Raw genomic sequence first — 18,310 nt, forward strand, 5'->3', positions numbered from 1 at the left:
GAGCTCGAATGTGGCCAATAAAAAATGGTTGGTTTCGCTTCCAAATTTGTTGCTGTAATTTAGTTAGTAAATGAAATATTGTGGTTTTATTTTCAGGCAGAACTGCAGTCTCAATATGTGGGAATAATCTGACTACATAATGAGAGTCAGAAAAAAGGTTGAAATCTTCTTTTGCAAACATGACAAAGGCTTCTATAACAGCTGTGAGTTTAGCTCTTTGAGCTGAAGTCTCCTGTGTTTGTAGAACCTTATGTTGATTTTTTGTAACTATAGAGGCTCTGCCATTAGCTGACCCGTCAGTAAAGGCTAGCTGAGCGCCTGGAATGGGGAGTTGTCTGCATCTAACAGGGAAGATAACCGGGTGTCTAGATATAAAATTTAACAAAACATGTGAGGGTAAATGATGTAAAATTTGACCGAAATAGTTTCCTATAGCAATTTGCCAATCTTCATCAAACATTAAAAGAGCATCAAGCTGTTCTTTGTTATATGGAATTGCAATCTCTGATGGCTCTTTACCAAATAGTTCAATGCTCCGCCTTCTTCCTTTTAATATCAAAGTAGCTATCAGCCCCGGATTAGAAGCCACTATCTTTTTTGCTTGAGCAGGAAGATGGACCCATTGTAAGGGGCCAAGACTCCCCTAGGTGCAATGGGGGTAGCTAAGCAAAAGAATTGCCAAGTGGCTGCTAAATCTATTTGTTTTACATAACTATTAGATAGGGCGTTTTTCACTGTAAGCAAGGCTTCTTGAGCCTCAGTAGTTAATTGCCTTTTTGAAGCTGGGTCGGGATCCCCGCGCAAAATGTTAAAGAGAGGTTTTAGCTCAGTAGTGGTTAATTTTAAGTAAGGCCGAATCCAGTTAATATCACCTAAAAGTCTTTGAAAGTCATTAAGAGTAACAAGATGATCTTTTCTTAATTGTAGTGGGGCATGAGTCACTGTTTCTGAATGTATAATCCTTCCTAAATAAGTTATGGGTGGGTTGGTTTGAATTTTTTCCGGGGCAATTTTTAAGCCTCTAGCTGATAACGCCTGAGTTAACTCTTGGAGGACAGTTTGTAAATGAGCTCTATCTGGATGAGCTATTAAAATATCATCTATATAATGAATTATATATACCTGCTCATATTTAGCCCTAATATCTTGTATAGCGGTATTAATAAATTTTTGACATAAGGTGGGGCTATATTTTTTTATTTCCTGAGGTAACACTTTTTATTGAAACCTCAAATAGGGCTGTTTAAAATTTTCTGACGGCAGGCTAAAAGCAAATCGCTTTTTATCCATGGCGTTTAAGGGAATAGTGAAAAAGCAGTCTTGTAAATCAATTATAATTGTATTATATCCCTCTGGAACAGCTACTGGGGAGGGGAGTCCCGGCTGTAAGGCCCCCATGTTCTCCATAGTGGCATTAATAGCCCTAAGATCTTGTAAAAGCCTCTCAAGGTGCAGATCAAACTCATCTCCAGGGCTAGAGAGAACTCTTCTCTGGGGAACTTTCAGCGGTGATCTCTCGCCCCTATAAGGGGGTGGAGGCAAAGGGGGACGAGAATGTCCCACATATTTGGTCTCTAGTTTTGGAGAGCCTTTCTGATGTTTAGATTTTGAGGACAGTTTATTTGAGGATTTTTTTTTTTTTTTAAGCTTTTAGGAGTATCAATAGCTAAAAGGTATTCATCCTCATCAGAATGGTATTGATCTATTATCTTATCTACATCTTCCTCATCTTGAGGAGGTGCAGAAGTATAGTAAATTTTTAGCTGTTTTCCCACCTTTTCCCAGGTATCTAAATTAACAGTGCCCTCTTCCAGAAACCAAGGACACTGGTCTTGAACAAAAGTAATTTACCTTTTTTGACTTTAATTCCTCTTTTCTTTAATAGTTGTAAAATGAGTCGTATAAAGAGTTGTCATCCTTTTGACTTACTGTTACCCGTGTCTGAAGTTTTAGTCTCTTAAAGAAAGTGTAAGCCCTTCCACTTTTACTCACCCTACCTATCTTATGCAGGGGGGTTCCGGAAACCCTAAGTGGGGTCCTTAGCCGTCCCGAAAACTGGACAATGGGGGAGACTTACCCTCGGAAGCCTGGTTCGGGCGCCACTTATCGGGGTCCTGCCCCGATATGACCCAGGGTATCCTCGGGATGAACGGCGTCGGCGTCAGAGAGAGAGAGAGAAAGAGAGAGAGAGACAGGGGCTGATGATTCCTTGGTTTACGCTGGAAACCAATAAAACCCCAGCACGGGGCTTGCTCTGTTTACGTAGGCCGCAGGCGCCCTCTCAAATCACTTGAGGCACCCCACCAGGGCACCCCCTCGAGTGGGTCTTAGAAGCCCAGGCAGATAAGTAAACTCAGAGGGCCCAGTGCTCCAAGGATCTCAACCAGAAAAAGGAGAATAGAGAAAAGGATGGAAAAAGAGAAAGAACGACACGGGGAGACCAAGCTTCAGTGAGCAAGGCCCAAAACTTTATTTTCCAGTGCTGCTTTTATACCCTAAGTTATGCGCATAAGAAACAGAGAAAGGGAGGTATAGATTCACACCAAAATCACGTGGGGTCAGCAGTCTTGACCCTTATCAGGATCAGGGCTTATTTTTGTGTGATAAAAGTTTTAGGTGATTTACATCATCTTCTGGCCAGGGGGCCTGCTAACAGTTTTATGGCCCTCTCTCCTGACAATAGGTTAGTTAGCAAGTAAAAGACTTTTCTTTTAAGGTGACTTTCCTAAAGTTAGGTGGTAGACACATAACAAAGTTACATTCCTATAAGGCACCGGTGTAGTGAGCTGCAAGAAAGGAATTTATTAACTTAAGATCTGATGTGGTTAAATCAAAGGATTAATATATTTCCAAGGATACAATAGATAGAGGAAACTGCAGCAAGCATTGATTCAACCATGAAATCTTTTCTAGTACTATTCTAATGATTTTAACTTCTTCAACAGATTCCTGTATTTTAGAATATTAGGCTTTCTGTCCTTGCATGGCTGGGAGGCTATAAACAGTCACACTCATAGTTGTAGGAGCCCGGACAAACTTGTCATGCAAGTTAGAAAGCTATCAGAGGGGCTTGGATTGGAACACTCCTATTAAGCCGAGGAGAACTTTTAAACTACAGCTCTGAATTAATGTTTTCAGAGAAAGGTGGTTGGGGGGAAGCCCCTGTAAGTATTAGAGGACTTGGTAAGAGGCGTAAGATAGTAAAGCAGTCAGACTCCAGTTTTCTTTTGGGGTAGATGCTCAGGTAAGTCCAGGGGGTTCCTCGAGCCCTGATTAGCCTTTGCCCGTCAGGCCTCTTCCCCAGTTGACCTTTGCCACAGGTAGGATTTCCCTCGCTGGCTCCCGGCACTCACCCACTGTGAGTCTCACCCAGCTGTCTCGCCCCTCTCAGCATCCCTTCGTCAGCAGCGTCACCAGCAACAAGGCCCTGCGGGAGCTGGTGGCCGAGGCCAAGGCTGAAGTGATGGAGGAGATTGAAGATGGCCGAGACGAGGGGGCCGAGGAGGATGCAGTGGAGGCTGCCTCCGTAAGGAGATCAGAGATCGGGGGCTGCCGGGGAGGGTGGGGCCCCGCAGGCCTCCGCTGGGGCGGAAGGGCCCGGGAGGTGCAGGAGAGGTTCCCTTCCGTTCTTCCCAGCTCAGAGGCCACAGGCTCCCACGCCACTGGTTACATAAGGCAGCACAGGGTCTGGGGTGAGGCTGCAGGGCGTGTTGGCCAGGTCCTGCAGTTTTCAGGGAAGACCAGGAATCAGATTTTTCTGTGGGATTTTCCCGTCTTTAAAAGTTGGCGGTTGATCCTTTTGCTTCCCAGCCTGCTCCCCGTTGTGGCGCACATACAGAATGAGGGTGTGTAGCACACGGTGGGCTCAGTGCTCAGAAAGGCTGCCTGTGATCAGAGGCGACAGGCCGAGGGGATCCGAGCACCCCAGGCCCCGTCTGGCCATCGCGAGTGCCCAGGGACCCATGTCTTGGCACCCTTGTAACCCATCTACAGCTTCAGCACTTGGCTGAGTGTAAATTTAAATTAAAGCTAACAAACTTTTTACAAAATGTTTGTCTTAGCCACTCAGTCGTGTCTGACTCTTTGCAATCCCATGGACTTGTAGCCCTCGAGACTCCTCTGTCCGTGGGATTCTCCAGGCAAGAATACTGAACTGGACTGCCATTCCCTTCTCCAGGGGGTCTTCCCAACCCAGGGACTGAAATCGAGTCTCCTGCATTGCCGGCAGATACTTTGCCCTCTGAGCCACCAGGGAGCCTTAAAGCTAATTTAAATTTTTACAAAACATTTGAGCCAAACAAAACACATCTGTGGGCTGGATTCTGCCCTGAACCGCCACTTTCGGATCCCTGGCCTAGTCATTTGGGGAGAGCTTCCTCCCGGAGGGGAGACTTACTTTCCAGATGGTGCTGTGACTAGCGAGGCTTGTCCAGACCTGTCTGTTTGGGAAGGACGACACAGCACTTCCTCATGTGTAATTCATTCCCGGGAGAAGCCGGAGCTGGTGTGTGAATCCTATAACTAACCTATAACACTTAGAGATCAAGGTCAGGACAATGTCAAGGGGAGGCTGGACACAGGGAGACCCTCCTGGACAAGGGGAGGGTCTCTCCCACTCTTGACCTGGAAGGTGGCTACGTGGGTGTCCACTTTATTCATTAAGGGGGATGTTTATGTTTCATCACAAGAAATCCTTGTTCTGTTTCACAGTAGCAACATTTTCAGTACTTTTACCCCCCAAAAGCTCTAAAAAACAAAAACAAAACAAAGAAAACATAGCAGTTAATAGACTGAAATCTAGCCTCTGGATTAGGTAGGCTTGGCCTTTCTGTGACTTTTTAAAAATTTAAATTAGTTGCCATCTAAAAATTGGGAGATGGCACGTAAAACTCCAGATTCCAGCTTGTCTTGAAAAATTGGAAGGTCTGGGCTAAGGGGACCCAATTTTCCCAGGCTGTCATGATTGGCTGGAGCATGGTAGCCGCTGCCCGCTTTAGACGGCCTGAGCTGTCTAGCTGGCCACAGTTGCCTCCACTCCTAGGAGGAATACCTGTTCCTGAAAGCAAGTGGTAATTTTATTGTTGGTTGGATAGCAGGGAGTGGGGAGGACTGTGGCTTACTAGAGAGGTGCTTATGAGACCTCCCTGGCCCGCTTTGGAACCTTGTGGGTGTCTGACTGTCCTCGCTGCGTCTCTGACTCTTGCCTCAGACACATAGGACTGTGGCCTTGACTGTCTGTTTTTTCCTAGCCTCTGGGGAACCACACTCGAGACTCCTCTGAGGTGAGCCAGCTGAGCCTCGATGCGGACAAACTTCTCAAAGAATCACCTTTCACCCCACCACCTCCCAGCCAGCCCCAGGATGGTGCGAATGGGCCCAGCGAGCCCCCTGGGGATGGGGCCCTCCCGACCCCCAGTCCCCCGGATGTGGCCCCTGGAAGTGAGAACGGCCTGGCGGCGCCTGTGCCCCTCCGGAAGTTCCGACCGGTGTCCATGGGTGCCAGAATTGAGGTGTCCGAGGAGAAGCAAGCCACTGATCAGGGTGGGGACCTCAGTCCAGCGGCCAGCAGGTCCCAGAAAGCAAGCCAGAGCCGTCCCAACAGCAGCGCCCTGGAGACCTTGGGCGGTGAGCTGACCAATGGCAGTCTGGAGCTCCCCGCCCCGGGGGCACGGAGCCTTTCCAAGAGGGACTCGGATTGTGGCAGCGTCTCCACCTCCGGGAGCGCGGACTTCAGCACCTCCCTGTCAGCAGACCTGTCTGTGAACAAGGAGTCGGGCTCTCTGTCCATCAAGGTAACCGCACCTCTTGTGCCGCGGGCTCGAGGCAGGCGTTCTGCAGAAGTTGCTGCTGCTCAGGGTTGGGTTGTGAGAGCGTCCACTGGCTGCCTTGCATTTTAAGTGGTTCATGAGATTTCTCTTTCTTAGGAGCTCTTTGTTTGAATTGCTGTTTAATCCCCCAAATATCTTGAGTTCAGTCTGGGGTTAAGTCATGTCAGGCAGTAGGTTTGGGTTTTAATTTCACTTTGGGGTTCTATTTAAATTGGGTTTGGTTAAAGGCCTTAGGGAGGAACTCTAGAAGTGAAAGCTCTCTGACTTGTGGCTCAGCCTTGTGGTCCATCTGCTGATGGGGTCAGTGCAAGGGAGTGGGCTCGTGGCTGCTCTGAGGGGGAGCGGTGTTGTGAGTGACATGAGCCATTGCACTTGAGAGCTCAACACGAGGCCTGCACTGCAAAGTGCTTAGCAGGAGCCGTGTCGCCGAGTACAGCCCAGCAAACAGAGCCTCAGGTGCGAGGTGGGGAGCTGGTCAGACCCCAGACTCTGCACTCTGAATCCCATGTGTCATGGTGTCCTGGCGGTGGGCACTGTGGTCTCTCCGTCCTCAGGAAGGCCTGACCCTTCCCTGACCTGCTCCCACAAATCATGAGATGGTCGTGAACTCACCTTTGGTCACCTGATTGGCCACCCCAAGAACCTCACTCCCAACCAAGGCTGAGTTTAGGAAATGTTTTGCAGCCTTTTTGTTTGAAAACCACACAGCAGAGACTCAAAAATATTGGCCAAATGAAAGAAGGAAAAAGGAGAAACAGCCAGCTGTTGCAGTTACCTTTGGGAACAGAAAGAAAGTGCATTTCTTTTTTCTTTTTGGGGGTGGGGTGGAGAAAAATCACACCAAAAAATTGAATAGATTAGATCATATTACATTTAAAGCTGGTACATTAAAAGCAAGCACAAAACTAAAAGCTAATTTTTTAAAGTGAGAAAATCAGACAAATAGAACAGGACGAGTGGAGAGGGCAGCAGCTTTTAGGTGTAAGAAGCATTGGGGCCCTTAGGATAGGGTTTCTGTCCCTTCTCTTCTTGAAAAGACACTAAGGGTTAGAATAAAAAAAGATAATTTTTTTTTTTTTAAAGTCTGATCCACCTCGCCTCTCCTCGGGGGTGTTGAGAGCATCCTTTACTGGCGGGCTGGCAGAGAGTCAGGGAACACAGCTGCTCTGCATCAGCACCCTTGGCTTCACGGGGAGCCTGTCACCCCCTTGCAGAGGCCCTGTGGCCAGGACCCCAGGCCTTTCTCCCTCGCCATCTCCGGCTAGTCTGTTTCTGGTTGCCAGTCTGACTCATCCTGAATTGAGTCCTGGTGCACAGGAGGGGCTGCTGTAGGGAGATGCTGGAAAGGCCAGGCTGGGCTCCACCAGGAATGGCCTTGGAAGCCAGTGGAGGAGTTGGAGAAAGAGCCACCGTGAGGACTCCAGTGCAGACCCACAGGCTCATCTCAATCGGGATGGATGTCGATGTATGCAAAGCCAATACAATATTGTAAAGTAATTAGCCTCCAATTAAAATAAATATATTTATATTAAAAAAAATCAGGATGGAGAATGTTCAAAGGGTGTTCAAATGCCTCCAGGAGTTCTGGCAGCACTGTGTAAGCGATCACAGGTGAGGGGCGTGATTATTCACAGGAAAAGGTAAAGACAAAGATGTGGATAATCTCACAGGGGCTCCAGAGGGCTGTGGCCTCCTGCGGAGTTCAGGTCAGGGTAGACGTGGCTGCCAGCATAGTTCTGAACTCTGGTTTTCTGGGCTCTTTGGATTCTGGCAGATAAGAGATTGTGGTCTGCGATAGCAACTGTCAGAAATAAATATCAAGTGTTGAACCCTTGTCATGACCCAGGTGCTATTGAATTCCATCCGCTTCTGCTTCATTGCATCTTCAGAACAACCCTGGGAGGCAAGCACTGCTCGTCTCCTCTGACAGGTTGAGGAAGCTGAGGCTTGGGCAGGACAAGGGGCTTGCCCAGGGTCACAGGGCCAGTAGGTGTAGAAGGAGAGTCAGAACCTAATTCACTTGGATGCTGCGCCCTGTGTGTCAGAGACTGCTGGCGGTCAGCAGGCAGGGGCTGGGCAGTGTCCGAAGGGTGAGGTCAGGGAGAGGAAGGGGCCTAACCTCAGAGACTCAGGCCTCCAGGTTGAGAAACTTGAGGGACGCTGGGGACCGTGGACAGTCTCCTCCTTCCCGGACGGTGCTGAGACTGGGCCACCCATGGATTCATGGCTGTAATGCTTTGCCTAATGGTCTTCTCTGGCCAGGACTCAAAGCTGCACAATAAGACCCTGAAGAGGACACGCAAGTTTGTGGTGGACGGTGTGGAGGTGAGCATTACCACCTCCAAGATCATCAGCGAGGATGAGAAGAAGGACGAGGAGATGCGATTCCTCAGGTGAGACTGGGAGGGGCTGCTGACGGCCCTAACAGGGTAGGGCTGAGATGGTAGATTTGGGTCTTTCTGGTGCAAGAACCATCTGTCGGAGACTTCCCTGGAGTCCGGTGTTTCGGACTTTGCGCCAACTGTAGGGGCACAGATTCAATCCATGGTCAGGGAGCTAAGCTCTCACCTGCTACACTGCCAAAACAAAGAGCTGTCTGTCTGTCTATAGATTAAGTGTGGAATGAGGGACACTGAAGGAAGCTGGCTTTGCCCGAGACCCTGTATTCCCTAACCCACCTCCCTCCTCCGTGTCCCCACCCAGCTCTTCGTCTGCGTCCCTGCCCCTCCAGTCACTTTTCCACTCGTCAGCCCACCCCCTACCCACTCAGTCCTTCATCCGTCCATCCACATACCTGTGCCTCCATCCTCTAACGCATCCTTCTAGTCACCCAGCCACCCATCACCTACACACCCACTCAGCTCCCTATCCACGCATTCCTCCAGCCTCCCCTCCAGCTAGCCAGCCATCCATTCACCAATGTATCCACACCCCCTCACCAGGTTGGGGGACACATTGATGACCCAGATAATGGAGGCTGTGGCTATTGTAGAACTGACACCACAAACAGCACTCAAGATAATTCCCAACTGTAGTTCATGCTGTGAAGGGAATAATGGCTGATGGGAGAGTGGCCACTGGGCTAGGGGTGGGGGGCCTTGCCTGGCATGAAATCCCCTGAGCAGAGCAGAGGGTTCAGAGGAGCCGGCCAGTGGCAGAGCCGGGAGAGCATGGCAGGAACTGCAAAGCCAAGGATTGCTTAGGGACCTCAGAGGGCGGAGCTGGAGTGTGGAGTTGGAGGGAGAGGATGTGGAGTCATCCCCAGGGCCCACAGGGTCCAGGTCACGTCAGTCCACTGGCAGGGTGGAGAAACGTAGATTTCATCCCCAGTGGAGGGACTGATGCTGAATATCCAATACTTTGGCCACCTGATGCAAAGAGCTGACTCATTAGAAAAGACCCTGATGCTGGGAAAGATTGAGGGCAGGAGGAGAAGGGGACAACAGAGGATGAGACGGTTGGATGGCATCACTGACTCAATGGACGAGTTTGAGCAAACTCTGGAAAATGGTTAAAGACAGGGAAGCCTGGTGTGCTGCAGTCCATGGGGTCGCAAAGAGTCAGACACAACTTAGCGATTCAACAACAACAAAAACAACGGGAATGAAGCATCTGGAGAGTGACCAGCTGTAATGTTCCTTTTAAAAGCTGGCTCTGCTGTCATCTGAGTCTGGGCTATAGAGGGGGCAGGACTGAAGCAGGGATGCAGGGACACCCTGGCCGGGAAGGTGTGGCTGGACAGGCTGGGTTCAGCGTGCATTCTGGAGGCAAAGCTGAAGATGGGAGGGGTTGGTGTGGGCAGGAGGGTGCGAGGCAGAGCTGTTTGCACGGAGTCATCTTTGCCCTCTTAAGGCACTCAGGTGCCCTCCCCAGGGAGACCCTATTTTGGCCACTCTGGTGCACTTACTTGCCTCAGGTCACCCAGGTGAGAAGATCTGTCTGTGTGAGCGTTCTACCAGCTTCCACTGGACCAGGAAGCTTTCTGGGGGGCTCCCCAGGGGTGGAGGTAGGGGCTTAGCAGCTAGGGAGGGAGGCCCCAGAGCCATGATGCTGCCTTGAGGCCAGGCCTTTGCTGGAACAACTCACGAGTGGCTTGGAGGACACTTCTGAAACATCAAACACATTCTTATCTTAAAAAAGCACAGACATTCCAAAGCCCAATAGAAGGGGTTTTGGATGCCTCGGGGCACGTCTCCCCTCTCGAAGCCAGGGGATGACAGGCGGACTTTTCACTGCTGACATCACTTGTTCAGTCGCTCAGTCGTGTCTGACTCTTTGCGACCCCATGGGCTGCAGCACGCGGCCTTCCCCGTCTTTCACTGCCTCTCAGAGTTTGCTTAAACTCATGTCCATTGAGTCGGTGATGCCCTCCGCCCGTCTCATCCTCAGCCACCCCTCCTCCTCTCGCCTTCCATCTTTCCCAGCAAGTCAGCTGTTTGTGTCAGGTGGCCACGGTTTCTGTGTACACGTGCATGGGTGTACACACACACATGCACACACATGGGAGGGGTGTACACACACACACACACACGGGAGGGGTGAATGCACACACACACACAGGAGGGGTGTACACAACATACACACACACACGGGAGGGGTGCGTGCACACACACACACACACACACACACGCATGTCCTCCTCTGTGTGTGCTGGGGAGGCTCGGGGCCAGGGGAGGGGTGGTCGCCATTGCTCTCGGCTGAAAAGTCCGCCTTCTGTTCTCACGGTCGCTCCTCCAGCTTCAGACTCAGGGGCTGGGTTTCCTTTCTGTCCTTTCCCCTCTACGCAGTTCTGGTTCCTGGGGTTGAAATTCCAGCTCCACCACACCGCATCTGAAGGTGGCCCTGAGGCGGGACCCCACCTGCCTCCTCAGCACAGGAGCGGGTGCTGCCCAGGTTTCAAAGGTGCGATGTAGCCGAGGTGGAGAGGTGCGCGCAAAGAACGAGATTTTCTTGTTTGCCTGCCGTGGTCTGAAGGCCCTGTGAGTCCGGCTGGGCTGCGGACTGTCAGACTCTGCCGCATCCCTGGTTGAACCTGGGTCCTAGCATTTCCGGAGGCTTGGGTCCCACGTAGGGTTTTGAACAGTATCACCGAATAGTCACTCGCGCAGGTTGCAGCTGCTGGGTCAGAGTTCTTTCTGGTTTTCCCTAAAGTTCCTGGAGCTGGTTCTTTCCTTCTTGAGCTGTCTCTGCCTGCCTTTCCCTTGTGAGAACTCTGGTGGGTCAAGGAGGTAATGTCAGAAGCTGGCTGCTTACCTTATTCGGTCTGTTTTTTGTCAGTTGCTGTCTGAGCCTTAGTTTCTCTTGTGTCAGGATTTGCATGTCTTTGTTTATGCTCTCAGAAATCGCCTCCTGCCTTCTCTCTTCCCGAGAGCAGAGGCTCCCAGAGATGCTTCCTTACACAGCTGTAACAAGTGTCTCTGGCTTTTCCCAGACTGGGCGGCTTTTACCTCTTCTTCCTCATTATCATTCAAGAAGTTACCACTCGGGGAGTGGTTGCCATGTGTCAGACAGTATCACCTGATACTGATATCACCTCATTTAACCTTAAAGAACTTGTGAGGAAGAGATTATCTCCCCATTTTACAAATACAGGGAAGGAGCCTGCAGAGATTGAGCCACTGCCTGAGGGCACCCTGCTGGAAAGTGAGCTGAGCTGAGATTCAGGCAAGGCCTCTGATCTCTGAGAGCGGGAGGCCTCCCCTCCTCCAGCTGCTGGTGGGCAGTTCCTGGGGGGGCTCTGCCTGCTCAGAGCTGGGAGGCAGGCCCTCACTGGGGTTGGCCGTGGTGCAGCTTTCAGATGCTGGACTAGAACAGAGCACAGGCTGCCAAGAGATCCCCATTCCCTGCCAGGAGCCCCAAGTTCTTTCTGCCATCATTTTAATTTATTTTCTGATTATATAAAGGATACATACTGATTTTTAATGGACTTGCCCAGAAAGAAACACAGTAGGTGGGCTTTATCCTACCAGTGGGCTTCCCAGGTGACTCAGTGGTAAAGAATCTGCCTGCCAATGAAGGAAACACAGGAGACTCAGGTTCGATCCCTGGGTCAGGAAGATCCCCTGGAGGAGGAAATGGCAACGCAGTCCAGTTTTCTTGCTGGGAAAATCCCATGGAGAGAGGAGCCTGGTGGGCTCTAGTCCATGGGATTGCAAAACGTCAGACCCGACTGAGCATGCATGCATGCCGCCAGCATTTTTTCTATGTGTTCACTCATACACACACTGACACTAAATATGTTCCCAAGTTAAGGTACGCTGTGTGGTTTGGATCAAATTTTTATTGTATGTACATTTTGAATAGGTAATATAATACCGTTGTTCAGGACTCAAACGTCTCCCTCACTCACTCTTCTGCCAGCCACCCGGCTCCCTCCCTTGCGTTAATGTTTTACAGTGTAATCCTTCCAGAAACCCTCAGGGTTTGAATAGGAAAGTAAACTTGCACAGGCACATGTGCACACACACATATGGTCCTTTTTGTTTTTCAACCAGATGGTCAGTAGCATAATAGACCCACTCTTTAATAGCTTGCTTTTTCATTTAGAGATCAGTCCCTATCTGTTTATAAAGAATTGCTGCATTTTTCATAGATTTTTCCCCCATGTAATTTGATACCTTCTAGAAATTCATTTTTAATGAATAAAATTATATCAGATAGACATATTTAATTAGATCTATATTGACAGACATGTAAGTTGTTTCCAATTTTGTACTATTATACATAGCATTGCTGTGAATGGTGGTGGTGGTGGTTTAGTCGCTGTCGTGTCTGACTCTTGTGACCCCATAGACTGTAGCCTGCCAGGCTCCTCTGTCCATGGGATTTTCCTGGCAAGGATATTGGAGTGGGTGAATATCCTTACTCAGTTTTGCTATATACCTATGAATATCTCTTTCGAATCAGTATCCAGAAGTGGGACTATGTCAAAAGACATTAGCCTAACTGACAAATGGCCCTCCAGAAATGTGTCAATTTGTACATATCAGCAATATAGGAAAGTATCAGTTTCTCCTATATTCTTACCTATTTAATGAAAATGGTGTTTGTTTTTAATTTGAATTTCGTATCCATCTAGCTGACTTAAATTTTTCTTTTTGTCTTTTGTTTCATGTATGTTCATGCTCTGGGCCACTTTTTAAAATTAGGATATTCCTGTTTTTCTTATTGATTTGTCAGCACTCTTTATATACTAAGATTATTAATGTTTGTCTGTCAATCAGTGTCAAATAGAGTATGAGTTCTCAGCTCTCGTCTTGCCTCTGTCCTGGACTGTGTGATGCCTCACCATGCCCCCGCCTTCCATGTCCTTAGCTATGACTCATGTGACCACTGAGGACACTTTCTGACTGGAATGTCCACATCCTTCTACCCTTCAGGCGCCAGGAACTCCGAGAGCTTCGGCTGCTCCAGAAAGAAGAACATCGGAATCAAACCCAACTGAGCAGCAAGCATGAGCTGCAGCTGGAGCAAATGCATAAGCGTTTTGAACAGGAAATCAGCGTGAGTGTGAGGAAAGATGGGCCCCCAGAGGGCTTCGTGCCTCCTTATTCTCTTTAAGTGGAGGTTGCTGGGTGAGGATGACTGGGCATGGAGAGTAACCCCAGTTCTCCAGCTCCTCCGGCTTCCTGGCGTCATCAGGCATGGTAGCGCAGTATCGCATGCGGGCCGCAGCGCTCCTCTCAGCCACACGGGAGGACCCCTAGAGGGGCCAGAGCCTTGTTGAGCCCCCCCAACAACGCTGCGAGGCGATGGTCTGGTCTCTCCTCTGCACCTGAGGAGGCAGACTCAGAGGTTAGGGGACTTGTCTCAGACCACGCAGTGAGGTAGTGGAGCTGGGACTCAAGCCCCGGTGTGAGTGTGGCCTCTGGGCTTTCCCCGTCTCCCTCCTGGGTGACTTTCCTAACTTTACCTTTCTGCTCTTTCTAGGCCAAGAAGAAGTTCTTTGACATAGAGCTGGAGAACCTGGAGCGTCAGCAAAAGCAGCAAGTAGAGAAGATGGAGCAAGACCATGCGGTGCGCCGCCGGGAGGAGGCCAAGCGGATTCGCCTGGAGCAGGAGCGGGACTATGCCAAGTTCCAGGAGCAGCTCAAGCTGATGAAGAAGGAGGTGAGTACGTGCTGGGCGGAAAAAGGGCGTCCTGGGAGGATGAGGGCCCTCTCAGTTGCAAATGACCAAAACTCCAACTCAGCCTCGCCTCAGCAATAGAACGAATTTGGAGGAGCTTCAGTCCAGTTCAGTTCAGTCGCTCAGTCGTGTCCGACTCTCCGCGACCCCATGAATCACAGCACGCCAGGCCTCCCTGTCCATCACCAACTCCCGGAGTACACTCAAACTCATGTCCACAGAGTCGGTGATGCCATCCAGCCATCTCATTCTCCGTCGTCCCCTTCTCCTCCCGCCCCCAACCTTTCCCAGCATCAGAGTCTTTTCCAGTGAGTCAACTCGTCTCATGAGGTGGCCAAAGTATTGGAGTTTCAGCTTTAGCATCAGTCCCTCCAATGAACATCCAGGATTGATCTCCTTTAGAATGGACTGGTTGGATCTCCTTGCAGTATAAGGGACTCTCAAGAGTCTTCTCCAACACCACAGTTCAAAAGCATCGATTCTTCGGCGATCAGCTTTCTTCACAGTCCAACTCTCACATCCATACATGACCACGGGAAAAACCATTGCCTTGACTAGACGGACCTTGGTCGGCAAAGTAATGTCTCTGCTTTTTAATATACTATCAAGGTTGGTCATAACTTTCCTGCCAAGGAGCAAGCGTCTTTTAATTTCATGGCTGCAATCAGCATCTGCAGTGATTTTGGAGCCCAAAAAAACAAAGTCTGACACTGTTTCCATTGTTTTTCCATCTATTTCCCATGAAGTGATGGGACCAGATGCCATGATCTTTGTTTTCTGAATGTTGAGCTTCAAGCCAACCTTTTCACTCTCCTCTTTCACTTTCATCAAGAGGCTTTTGAGTTCCTCTTCACTTTCTGCCATAAGGGTAGTGTCATCTGCATATCTAAGGTTATTGATATTTCTCCCAGCAATCTTGATTCCAGCTTGTGCTTCTTCCAGCCCAGCGTTCCTCATGATGTACTCTGCATATAAGTTAAATAAGCAAGGTGACAATATACAACCTTGACGTACACCTTTTCCTATTTGGAACCAGTCTGTTGTTCCATGACCGGTTCTAACTGTTGCTTCCTGACCTGCATACAGGTTTCTCAAGAGGCAGGTCAGGTGGTCTGGGATTCCCATCTCTTTCAGAATGTTCCACAGTTTATTGTGATCCACACAGTCAAAGGCTTTGGCATAGTCAATGAAGCAGAAATAGATGTTTTTCTGGAACTCTCTTGCTTTCTCCATGATCCAGCGGATGTTGGCAATTTGATCTCTGGTGCCTCTGCCTTTTCTAAAACCTGCTTGAACATCTTATATACCTGTAAAGCGCATGCCCAGGGATGTCTGGATCTGCATCCTCCAGCCGTGCCATCAGGAGCCCCTTCTCCGTCTTTTGGGCTCTGCCTTCCTCTGCGTGGACTTGGCTCCAGGCAGGCCCTTGTCTTGTGGCCTCAGGCAACTTCCTCTATATCCCCCCAGCTTAGCACCCTGAGCTGGAAAAGAGCACAGAGGAGGGAAGGGATGGTGGCTTAGGGAAACTTGAGAGATGCTGTCACCAGGCGGGGAGCTGAGTGCTGGGTGGGCGCACGCACATCCTCCATGCCTGACTCTTCCTTCTCCTAGAAGAGTAGCTCCCTTGCTTGGACACACGTGCCTCTTCTCCCTCTTTCCCCACATAGTTGGAAGGAGAGTGGCAAAGAGGTAATGGTCCTGAGACAAGGGAAGGGAGGCCTGCCCCAGGGCAGGGCATCTGAGTCCTAGAGAGCAGCCCATGCCTCCCCCATGGAGCCAGACACTTGGAGGCTGGGCCAGACTTTTCTCCTGATCCCTCAGGAGAAAGGATGGGAGCGAGAAGCATAGAACCTGGGGCAGGGCATACCAATCCTGGCTGTTCCCGATCTCCAGCTGGGAATGGTAGGAGCAGCTTCTAGGGGCGGCCCATGGTGCTTTTCGGGGCCCGCAGAGCCCAGGGCCTAGACTTTACTGTGTCGGACATGACATGTGGTGAATCCAGGCCTCCAGTGGCTGCCTGTGGGAATCAGGGCCACTGGCTGTGATGAGACAAGGCACAGAATTTAGGGCGGTGCAGTAAAGCTCCTAAATCAAGATAAATAATATTCTGATGCAATGTTTTACAATAGAAATTAGTGTGAGATATTCATCACGGGTTACTCCCTGGAAGTCCAGTGGTGAGACTCTGCACTTTTACTGCCGAGGGCCCATGTTCAATCCCTGGTTGGAGAACTAAGATCCCACAAGCCACATGGTGTGGTCAAAAATAAAAAAAATTCACGATGAACAGATTATCAGCTACTTAAAATAAAGGCAGGATCTGATAGAGCCAGGATTCATGTGAGGCGATGAGGCTGAGCCCTGCAAGTATAGGACGTGATCCTGTCTGTATTTGCTGTTTTGTTCATGGTTTCTTTGGCATGAATTTTGAGTTTCTACAATTGTATATTTGTTCCTTTGTGCCTGAGGTGAATGCCTCCACTTTTTGTTGTTGTTTAGTCACTAAGTCATGACTTATTGACATTGACTCATGACTTTTATTCTTTGCAACCCATGGACTGTAGCACACCAGTCTTCTCTGTCCCCCACGATCTCCCGAAGTTTGTTCAAATTTATGTCCATTGAGTCGGTGATGCCATCCAACCATCTCATCCTCTATCATCCCCTTCTCCTCCTGCCTTCAGTCTTTCCCAGCATCAGGGTCTTTTCCAGTGAGTCGGTTCTTTACATCAGGTGGCCAAAGTATTGGACCTTCAGCTTCAGCATCAGTCCTTCCAGTGAATATTCGAGACCGATTTCATTTAGGATGGACTGGTTTGATTTCCTTGCTGTCCAGGGGACTCTCAAGAGTCTTCTCCAGCAATGCAGTTTGAAAGCGTCAATTCTTCAATGCTCAGCCTTGTTTGTGGTCTAATTCTCACATCCATGCATGATTACTAGAAAAACCATAGCTTTAACTACATGGACCTTTGTCAGCAAAGTGATGTGTCTGCTTTTTAACGTGCTGTTTAGGTGTGTCATCGCTTTCCTTCCAAAGGCCTTGACTTAGCCTGGTCCTGAACCTCCTGCTGAGAGATGGGCCTGTGGGCTGAGATATGTGGGTTTGGGGAGGGGAGCGGCTGATAGTAAACACGTCCACAACTCCAGTGCTGGGAGCACAGGCTTGGGAGGCAGGCTTGTTTCCAAGCCTTTGGCACAGTGGCTCAAAGCTAACTGCTAGGCTTTGAACAAACTACAGGCAGACCTTGTTTTATTGCACTTAGCAGATGTTGTGTATTCTTTTTACAAGTTGAAGGTTTGTAGCAACCCTCCTGTGAGCAAGTCTTTCTGTACCATTTTTTCCACAGCATTTGCTCACTTCCTGTCTCTGTGTCACATTTTGGTAATGCTTGAGTATTTCAGACTTTATATTTGCCATGGTGATCAGTGACGGTTACTTTTGCAGAAGGATTACAGTTTGCTGAAGGCTAAGATGGTGACTGGCATTTTTTAGCAATAAAACATGTTTACGTTATATACAGGTTTTTAAGACATGCATGTAATAATAACACACTTAAAGCATTCCCTTGTGGCTCAGACGGTAAAGCGTCTGCCTGCCATGTGGGAGACCCGGGTTCAATCCCTGGGTTGGGAAGATCTCCTGGAGAAGGAAATGGCAACCCACTCCAGTATTCTTGCCGGGAAATCCCATGGACAGAGGAGCCTGGTGGGCTACAGTCCATGGGATTGCTAAGGGTCGGACACGACTGAGCGACTTCACTTTCACACACTTAACAGACTACAATATAGTGTCAACGTAACTTTTCCTGTGTACTGAGAAACCAGAAAACTCAGGGACTTGCTTCATTGCAGTCTTCACCTTACTGTGGTTGTCTGGAACTGAACCCATGAGATTCTCGAGTTCTGGCCCGAGTTCTGGCTGTCTCTGTCACTGTGAGTTATTCAGGTACCGTTGTGTTGAGCGCCTACCCGTGTGGCAGTGAATAGGGTACCAGGGACACTGTAATGAGCAAAATAGGTAGGGTCCCTCAAGGAGTTTGTTCATTTCCAGGGAAGCTAGAGAAACGAAGTACAGTATTAAATAAATAAAACCGTTGCCCGTTGCGTAGTAATACTTGCTGTGAGAGCAAATGGGCTGGTTACCAGCATCCTCTGGTTAAGAGGACGCTTCCAGGAGGGTAGAATAGCATATGCAAAGGCCCTGAGGTATGGGAAAGAGCTTGGGGTGTGCAAAGAGCTGAAAAATGATCAGGATGGTGGGAGATTTGGAAGCGCTGGGGAGATGACTGTGGGATAAAATCAGGTAGGGGCCAAATCATGCACAGACATGACTCCTAAGCAGGAGTTTGCGTTTG

The 18,310-nt window shown here is 49.3% G+C and overlaps 1 protein-coding gene across 1 annotated transcript in view; it reads left to right on the forward strand.

Moving 5' to 3' along the window:
- Positions 1-18,310, forward strand: part of STK10 (serine/threonine kinase 10) — a 142,667-nt gene that overhangs the window by 93,099 nt on the left and 31,258 nt on the right. The window contains exons 8-12 of the mRNA XM_055421826.2: positions 3,392-3,526; positions 5,250-5,792; positions 8,091-8,221; positions 13,208-13,331; positions 13,758-13,937. Of these exons, the coding sequence (XP_055277801.2) occupies positions 3,392-3,526; positions 5,250-5,792; positions 8,091-8,221; positions 13,208-13,331; positions 13,758-13,937 (1,113 nt within the window). The remainder of the gene's footprint in view (positions 1-3,391; positions 3,527-5,249; positions 5,793-8,090; positions 8,222-13,207; positions 13,332-13,757; positions 13,938-18,310) is intronic.

The sequence above is a fragment of the Moschus berezovskii genome, chromosome 18 (assembly GCF_049115385.1).
Source record: "Moschus berezovskii isolate FMDL1 chromosome 18, NW_MosBer_1.0, whole genome shotgun sequence".
NCBI lineage: Eukaryota > Metazoa > Chordata > Mammalia > Artiodactyla > Moschidae > Moschus > Moschus berezovskii.